This window comes from Argentina anserina, chromosome 7 (assembly GCF_933775445.1).
Source record: "Argentina anserina chromosome 7, drPotAnse1.1, whole genome shotgun sequence".
Classification (NCBI taxonomy): domain Eukaryota; kingdom Viridiplantae; phylum Streptophyta; class Magnoliopsida; order Rosales; family Rosaceae; genus Argentina; species Argentina anserina.
In genome coordinates, this window is record NC_065878.1 from 6,892,946 (window position 1) to 6,901,776 (window position 8,831).

The window sequence follows — 8,831 nt, forward strand, 5'->3', positions numbered from 1 at the left end:
AAACGACACTCCTTAACTCCAAATTTGCCCTTAACTTGTTTATCATCTTCCACATTTTTCTCATCTTTCCCTCTTCCTTTGAATGGTGTGGCTTTCTTCGATGATGAGATCATTCTATCAACATCTCTCATTAGGATTAAGAGCATCTCTAACAGCATCTCTAACAGCATCTCCATATTTTTTCTACAATAGAGAAGCAAATTTCAAAATCTCTAAAATTTTCATGTTCAAACTCTAACAACTTTCTTATTTTACAGATTTCTCATTTATCACAATAATAAAATATTCAATTTTATCATTTATTATTACCATAAATTATTGTATATTCTTATATTGTTAACTTGCAATAAATTATTCATATTTTTGATTGGTTGTAATCTATGTTTGAATTATTGGAGAAAATGTAGCATTTAATATTTAGTTATGCAAATTTTTTGCCAAATCTTGTAAATATGGAGAATCATCTCTCATCTTTCATCTATTTCTCTATATTGGAGAATGAGATGGAGAAGCTATTGGAGTAAAAATTGGGCAATTTTTCTCCAAAATGCATAATCTCTTGAAGATGCTCTAAATGATTAATGATGAAATCTCACGGATCAAATAAATGCTTATGGTGGTGATCGATTATATATAGGTATGATATGTCTAAATATATAAGCTTTAAAGAGTCACATATACAACAAAATTAAACTAAATTGACTCAAACCATGAAATGAGGGGAATAAAATAATACACAAGGCAAATGAATACAATAGTTTGTATAACATCACTTTTCGGTGGACAATTAATCATCTGACGACCTGAAGACAAACTCAACCCTCCTCTTCATATACACAACACCCTTTTCTCCCCCAAATTTTCCCAATTTTCTCCCTCTTTCATTTTCACAGACCAACTATCTATCATGGCCGAGGTCTCTCTCTCTCTCTTGATTAACATTTTGAATTCTGGATTAATTTGTTGATTGATGATTTCTTCGGTGTTTGATTTTTTATAATATTAATATGATGTTTGGAGATAGATTCTTAGTTGTGGTTGAATAAATTGAATGATTTGTAGTTGTGTAATTAATGGTTGAATGAAATGAATACCGTACCTATATCAAATGTATTTTACAGTGATTGATGCATAATGTGATCAAATCGATTTGTCAATTTTTAACTGCGAGTCTTACCTACATTTTAGTGACACTTCAATATTGTTGATTCTAATTCTCAAATTGATAAACTCTTTGCAAAAATGGAGTTATCGTGTCGAGTTGGCTACTATTGACAATTTGAGACATTTCATGCATTGAATTTCTGCTATGTATCATAGATGGAGTTGAAAACAACACTTGCTGATTTTCAATTCCTTACAACAAATTAAACCAGACACTGTTTCACGCGATACATTGAGTTTCATAGGTAGATTTCCATACTTTATTGCTTTAGTAGCTCCATGGAATACGGTTGACTGCGTAATTCAAACATTTTAAATCAATGGCAGGTGCTTGGCAGCAAATGGTGAAGAGTAGTGAATGTTAAAGATTTTCCAAATAGTACCGTTCGCTTTGTCCAAGCGAATGGGTGAGTATTTTCTTGCTCATTTCTTCTGCAATTGTGGAAATTTTTGACAGGCTGATTCATACATTGTTCTTGTTTTGTAATTTTAATAAAGCGGTTGCATGTGTGTAAGCAGCAGAAATAAAAAATAGTGGGAAAATAATAAATCAAGAACACCACAAGTTCTATTACATAATTTTGAGATAAAATGAACTTTCATAGAAAGTTATGGTAGTTTGCTCTCTAGTCTTTATTATAAGGTGAGCAAAATGTGTTATTTCAACATCTGGAAATGTGGAATGATGCATTTGTTTTAGATATAGTATGAGTAGAGATATAAAAGAATGGTTGTGTTTCCTCATAAAAAAAAGGGAGTTGGTGAAGATTTTGATAGAATATGATTCACATTTGATATTCCTCAATTGTTTCTTCATAGTAACTAATTTTATGTTTCCTCTTCTTTTTTCTTTTTTCTTTTTTCAAATTTATGGATGGGAGGGTTGAGGGTATTGTAGGGGAAGACTAGTTTCTTAATCAGCTAATTAGACCATGTACGTGTGCTACTGGTTGTAGTATTTTTCCCTAGTTGCTTAAATAGGTTTCTGAAGTGCAGAATCATAACAAAAGATATTACTAATTTCTACCTTATTAATTCTAATTTCTTAACCTCATCATGCGCGTTTAAATTGTTGTAGGTTGAGAAGTGGAATAAGCAGAGGGAAAGTGGTACCTTCCCGGGTCTGCTTTAATTTTACATCAGCAGCTTGAAACGATCTTTCTTTTGAAATAGTTTTGGTTTACTTTTGCTATTTTGACTCTTATGATCGAGTATCATGATTTTCACTTGGATTATTTTGAATCAATAAGTAAACGGTTCAAATTTCATTGGGTTCATTGAAAGCACTGCATTTGTGAAGAACTTGAAATACACTTGAAATGACATTTGTTTTATGTGTTATTTTCAACACACATATATAGTTTTCCTATTTGATAGCTCTTCGAGGTGTCTGTAGAACGAAAATCTGAAAACAAATGAGAATGCAGACACGTGTACAAATAAAATATAATTTATTGATAATCAAGCGTGAAGTTACAATCTTTGTAAACTCCTCTGATTCTATCTCCGTATGTAACTTAGCTCAAGGGTGACATGAACTTGATCTTGAGAATTTGAGTTTGGATTTAGATTTGATGAAGAATGAGCGATTTGGAAGCTTGATGATTCTCCGTAGACTTGGGTTTGGATTTGGATTTGATGAAGAATGAGCGACTTGGTAGCTTGATGATTCTTCATGGGCTTGAGTTTGGATTTGGATTTGATGAAGAACGAGCGATTTGGTAGCTTGATGATTCTTCGTAGACTTGAGAGACTTCGGGATTTCTCGAGAATGATCTTGATCAAGTGATTTTCTCTCTCTTCTCAAGTCCCCTTCTCTTCATGTTAGAAGGGGTATTTATAGTGTCAAAGCGTATATTTTATAGAATATTTTAATGACACTAAAATAATAATATTTCTTTAATTGTATAATTAAATCAATATGTATTTTCTGATAAATTTAAAATTAGTTATCCTCATAACTAAATTAAACAGAAAATAATTAATTTAATCATAACCGTTAAATAATTTATTAATTGAATCAAATGTCTGATTACCATTTTGAATCGTCAACGACATTCAATTTCCGATTTAAGTCGGAATCACGTAGCTTTGATTACGATCATCTGTTTATGTGCTGACACGAGTTTTATTCGGATCCGCACTAACTTTGTTGACTTTTGGGCCACGTGTGCAATTTTGTCGGGTTCTTGGTCGCTTTAATCATTTAATGAAGATGATTTACTTCATTAAAATTCATGTGTCTGCAAATGCCCCAACTTCAAGTCGTGTTGCAGACATGTCATCGTCACGTGCCGAAAGCGCAGCTTTGAAGTATGCACTCTGATTCAGAGAATTTGTGGAGTTAGCTTCCGAGGCTCCGCAAATTTTATAATAATCTTTCAATCATATATTTTAATCAGATGAATTTAATTTTGAAGATACTTCCATCCAAATTCATCGTTAACACCACTACAATGTTCCACTACAAAAGGGCCACCATCATTTTCCACTACCTCCTCCATTGACAATTCTTATCCTTTACTTTAACCTGGCAAGACACGAACCCTCCCTTTCTTGCAAAGGCCACTCGTCAACATTTTGTAAATGAAAGCATGAGGGAGTATTCCATTTTCTATCATTTTGTCCCACCACCACCGAAAGCATTACCATTTGTTTTTCATTTGTTTGAGCATTCAAATTTGTACTTCCCCAAGCGTGTGGGGGACATGACTTAGACTTTTCCCTTTTTTGGCAACAACATGTTGAAGATGTCTTTTTTACTTCTCCTCATCCACATGACTTAAACAAACGTGGGGGAGAATGTTTTAACATGGCCACATGTGGTTAAGCATGTGGAGGCATCTTTTAATCGCCCAAGTCAGGCAACGAGGAGCTAGGTTCAGACGTTTTCATGCTGAAGTCTGTACATCGTGAAAAAGATGCTCCTACGGTGTCATTCGAGCTTCTCAACGACTCTATATCTAACAACTCTGTGCAATGGAGTGCGTTTCTAACTACCGGCGGCTTTACCTATACAAAGTACTATTGGGAGTGGGTAGAAGATGTATTAAACTGAAACAAAGACCACATCAAGAAGGCATGCCTCTATCGAGTTGTGTTTGTGTCATTATTCAGCTATGATCGTGATGCTCCCGTGGTGCGAGCTTTTTGTGAATATTGGTGCCCGACTACGAACACTCTGCACACATCGTAATTGGAGATGTCTATATCTTTTTTGGACATTGAGCATATTGGAGGCTTGCCTATCCTTGAAAGATTTTATGACGAAGTCGTTCCACCCATTGATGAGTTTTCTACAAAGAGTAAAGAAGCGGAGCTTCTCATCCCCAAAAGCTGTCGTTATTTGTTTCTTGCTTACCATAGATTGTGCAACAGAGAGCGTAGCAACGTGAAGATAACTACATGGATATGGTATTGGTATAAGGGCCAAATGAGATACAAGAGACCTCCCACCAAGAGTACACGAAACAAGAGGGACTCGCCCGCTAGTACTCACAATCCATCTGGTGCCATTCCGAAGATTCGCCAGCGAACTCCGGAAGACCTTTCACCATTCGAGGATCTAGAGGTAGAAGAAGCAAGCATGAAATCTATTTACCTCTCTGCCTTTTATGCGTGTTGGCTTTGTTTATTCGTATTCCCGAAGAATGATGCAGGTTTTATTCGTCCGAGAGTTTTTAAGATCGCTCACAGAATGTCCCGAGGTCAAAACTACTGTTTGGCGGTTCCCGTATTGGCGAATATATATCAGGTTTTGAATGCCATATATGTCTCTAATGATCTAGGAAATTGTCCAACTGTGCTTCCTTTTCAATACTTGTATGGGTGGTTGGGCGAATATTTCAGCACATATTTCTTCTCTCGACATCCAAAAAGCTTCAGGCCCTTGATGGTTCATATTTCAGGGAATTTTCGGCAAGACATTTCGACGATGGGCAGGCCCTTGCCTTGTTTAGTGCTTGTAATGATGTGCAGATGGAACGATTTACCAAAGTCCCAAGTGTGTGCAAACTGATCATTGACACCCACAGAGCCTCTCGTTCGGATTCTTCCTATCTCATTAGTCTTCGCTCCAAATTTGTATCCTTACGGCAAGATAGTTGGTGATAGTCGAACCCTATAACCCTCAATGACTTAGCCGACAATTCGGATATGTTCAGGGTGTTCCCGGAGGTTCCCAAGGAAATCGTCAGCCCGTAACTTTGGCTCGGACATACTTGTTTTGGGATAACTTGATGAAGCTTGGCAGAAAGGGTGAGGCAATCCAGCCTATGAAAAGTGACATCATGAGGTTACTCAGGACTACATCCAATGGTGGTTCAAAGTTCATCATCGTGCGTTGAAGACGCCTATGAAGATAATCATTGTGAATTTGCCACAACAAGAGCCTCCAAAAGCTAAAGTAGACGACCGTGCGACAACTCCTCTTCAAATTTTGGTTTCCGCCGAAGTTTTTCCCCCGGTTGATACCTTTCAGGTTCCACCTTCTCCAGTTTTGGAAGGAATCAGAGATTCATCAGATTTTCGCCCCAAGCCGAAGGAGAAGGTTGCTACATCCAGAAGGCGTAGTAGAAGCAGCAGTAGTACCCATAGTGACGTGCACTTCAAATGTCAAAAGCGGGATGTTGTTGATCTTGGCCCTATTTACTACAATCTCAATGCCAATTTTGATCTTGGCGGCAATTTTCTTAGGAATGCTCCTGGTCCTTCAAAACTCGTGCCCGCGCATGTTGAGGTATTCACATAAATGTTTTTTATTGTATTCGGTTTTGTAATTGTCCCATTTAGTTATGTTGAATGTATCATATTCAACAGTTCACTTATTGTCGACTTGATCCAATTTTGTTCCTCCCAGCTTGAAGATATCGGTTATTTTGATGAAGTCTGCTCAGGTGACGGCGTTCAATTTCCTTTTGAGGAGTGTGCAGCTAACATTCCCCCAGAAAAGGACGTATATCGAAATGAGAGTAAACCACAGCCAGTCGACCAGAGAGGTACACGCGAATATATTTATATATTATTTTCCCGTATTTCTTCAATAATTTTTGCTCATTTTTCACCCTCATATACTCAGGTTTGTCCATGGCGACGGAAAGTACAAAGTCTTCAGAAAGAAAAATATTTCCTGAAGCTTCTGTGTGTGATATTGAGGTAGTGGATACAAGTAAATGGCTCCGCGATATCCGCATGTGAGCACCTGCAGAAGTTTGTGCAAAGATAGAAGGCTTGATAGCGACGTATTCTCTAAAGATGATTATTGCTGGGAAGAATGAGCTTGATATGTTGACGAATGAACTTAGCAAATATGAAGTCGACCCATCAACAATAAAAAAAAACAAATTGGAGCAGTTGATGACAAGCGCTACCCTGTATGACTCGGCAAGACTTGCATGCACTCACAAATGCGCCATGGGCACAAGTGCCCAAAAATTGGCAGAGACAGAGTCTGAAATCACGACACCCCAAGAAATTCGACAAAATACTTTTGTTCAGCGTCAGTCTACGCTTGAGTCCCATGAGAAATTGAAGAAAGAACAACATAAGCTAGAGCAGATGTTGGACTCACTAGATGCAGACTTTTTTCTTCACGATGCAAGACTTGTTGATCTAAAACATAAGGGGTGTCAAATCCGAGAGATTCCATAACTGACTGCAACAGAGATTGAAGAGGCAAAGAAGTTGCGAGCCAGTTTTGAATAACATGGTAGTAGCTTCAAGGGTTTGACCTGGATATGATAACTGACTTGAATGATTGAGACTTGCTCTTTTTTTTTATTTGTTTTTTTTTTCAATCATCTTGTAATAAGTCGATTTTGAAATTCAACTTACTATTATTAGTGAAATAAGAATTTGTTTTATTATTTGATGGACAAACCCTTATTTTTTATTTTGATGTGACTGAACTTAAGATTGTTATTCTCAAACTACCTACATATCCTTCTAAAGAATGAATCAAGTCATCACGTAATTCAAGAGTTTCTTTGTTGTAGTTTTTTATGTGCCTTGTGTAGTTTAAGCTCATGCAGGCGTGGAGCCTTTTTTTATGTCTTGTGCAGTTTAGGCTCGTGAAGACTTGGAGCATATTTTGACATTTTCAAGCATGGTACTTCTTCAAGAACTTGCCGTTAATGAGACCAATCCTCAAACCGTCTTCCGCCATAATTTTGTAAGCTGCATTGGTGTATACTTCTCTGACGACGTAACAACCATACCACTTTGACTTGAATCTGGGGTCAGTCTTGTGCGCCATAATGATGGGTCTTCGAACAACAAGAACTAAATCATTAACTTGAAATGACTGTGGTCGAACACCTTTGTTGAAGGCGTGTGACATCCGAGCTTGGTAGCATTCCCAGGTGTTGTTGTGCATCAAGCCTCTTTTCGTCCAAAGCTTCTAACTCTTGAAGGCGCAATTTGACATTTTCCTCATTTGTGAGACCTTCTTGCAAAGTGATTCTCAATGATGTAATTTCTGTCTCTAATGGTAACATGGCTTTGACACCATAGACGAGAGAATAAGGTGTAGCATTTGTGGCTGTCTGATAGGTCGTTCTATAAGCCCAGAGAGCTTCACCCAATTTCTCATGCCAATCTTTCTGTTTCTTGCTGACAGTTTTCTTCAGAATGTTACAAAGCGTTTTATTGAATGCTTCTGCCAAACCATTTGTCGGAGCGTTGTACATCGAAGAGAAGTGAAGCTTGAAGTAGAATTTCTTGCTCAACTTTTCTGTTGCGATATTCAAGAAGTACTTAGCGTTGTCTGTGATGATGCATCGCGGTATACCATAGCGTTGTATAATGCTTCCCGTAATGAAGTCGACAACATTTTCTTTTCTTTTTTCTTTGAGCGGTACCGCATCTGCCCACTTTGAGAAGGAATCTGTGGCTGCCAGAATGTACATATGATAAGCCGATGATTTCGGAGTGATGGGTACGATTGCATCCATTCCCCAGACATCGAATGGGTGCGAAGCAATTATCAGATGCAACGTCTCAGGTGGCTGATGAATGAAGTTGGCATGAAAATAGGCATTTCTGTGCATACTCCATACAATCCTTGACCATAGTGGGCCAATAATACCCTAGTCGTCTTCCTTCAAAATATAACTTTGTCCTGATTGATGTGCTCCACACACTCCAAAATGAACCTTTTCCATGGCTTTGGCCGCTTCATCTTTTCCAAAGGATCGAAGGAGTACTCCATCAAATGACTCCTATATAAAGTTTCTTTGTAGTAGAGAAAGCGCGGTTCCCGCCGCTTGATGCTTCACCTTTACTTCGAATCTTCGGAAAGCTTGTTGTGCTCAAGATAGTCGATAAAATGATGCATCCAATCTTCAACATCAATGGTGTAAACTGACACTACATGAGAACTGGCACACTGGAGTGAAGGCTTTGTTGTCACGACCCACCTTTGGCAAATTGGGATGTCCAAAATTTTGTCTCCAGACAAGGTCGCCGCCAAGTTTGCCAATGCGTCTGCCCTACAAGAGTTGTGTGACGAGTTGGAAATAAGGTACCAAATATTCCTTCTTGACCTCGTAATTAGTGAGCAGTTGATCAATCACCAACTTCGAGTCTCCATACACTTCGAGACTTTGGATTTCAATTTCTAACGTTGTTTGCAATCCCATGATCAACGCTTGGTACTTTGCAACGTTGTT

At 37.8% G+C, this 8,831-nt stretch overlaps 1 protein-coding gene and 1 pseudogene across 1 annotated transcript; one reads left to right on the plus strand and one right to left on the minus strand.

The window, feature by feature from the left end:
- Positions 1–907: 907 nt before the first annotated feature.
- LOC126803296 (cytochrome c oxidase subunit 6b-2-like) lies at positions 908–2,296 on the plus strand (annotated as a pseudogene).
- A 5,012-nt stretch (positions 2,297–7,308) lies between these two features.
- On the minus strand, positions 7,309–8,114 carry LOC126803477 (uncharacterized). The gene is made up of 2 exons (XM_050531280.1): positions 7,607–8,114; positions 7,309–7,427 (listed from the first exon to the last, which is right to left on the minus strand). Exons 1-2 carry the CDS (start codon positions 8,112–8,114, stop codon positions 7,309–7,311), a joined length of 627 nt encoding a protein of 208 aa, XP_050387237.1.
- Between the last annotated feature and the right edge of the window lie 717 nt (positions 8,115–8,831).

What these genes read in the sequence shown, in the direction of transcription:
- LOC126803477 (XM_050531280.1), bottom strand. Translation starts at nt 8,114, where the DNA reads ATGGATGCAATCGTACCCATCACTCCGAAATCATCGGCTTATCATATG. An exon ending in GAGAATCACTTTGCAAGAAG is followed by an intron (nt 7,428 to 7,606) that starts GTCTCACAAATG and finishes TGTTGTTCGAAG; the next exon opens with ACCCATCATTATGGCGCACA.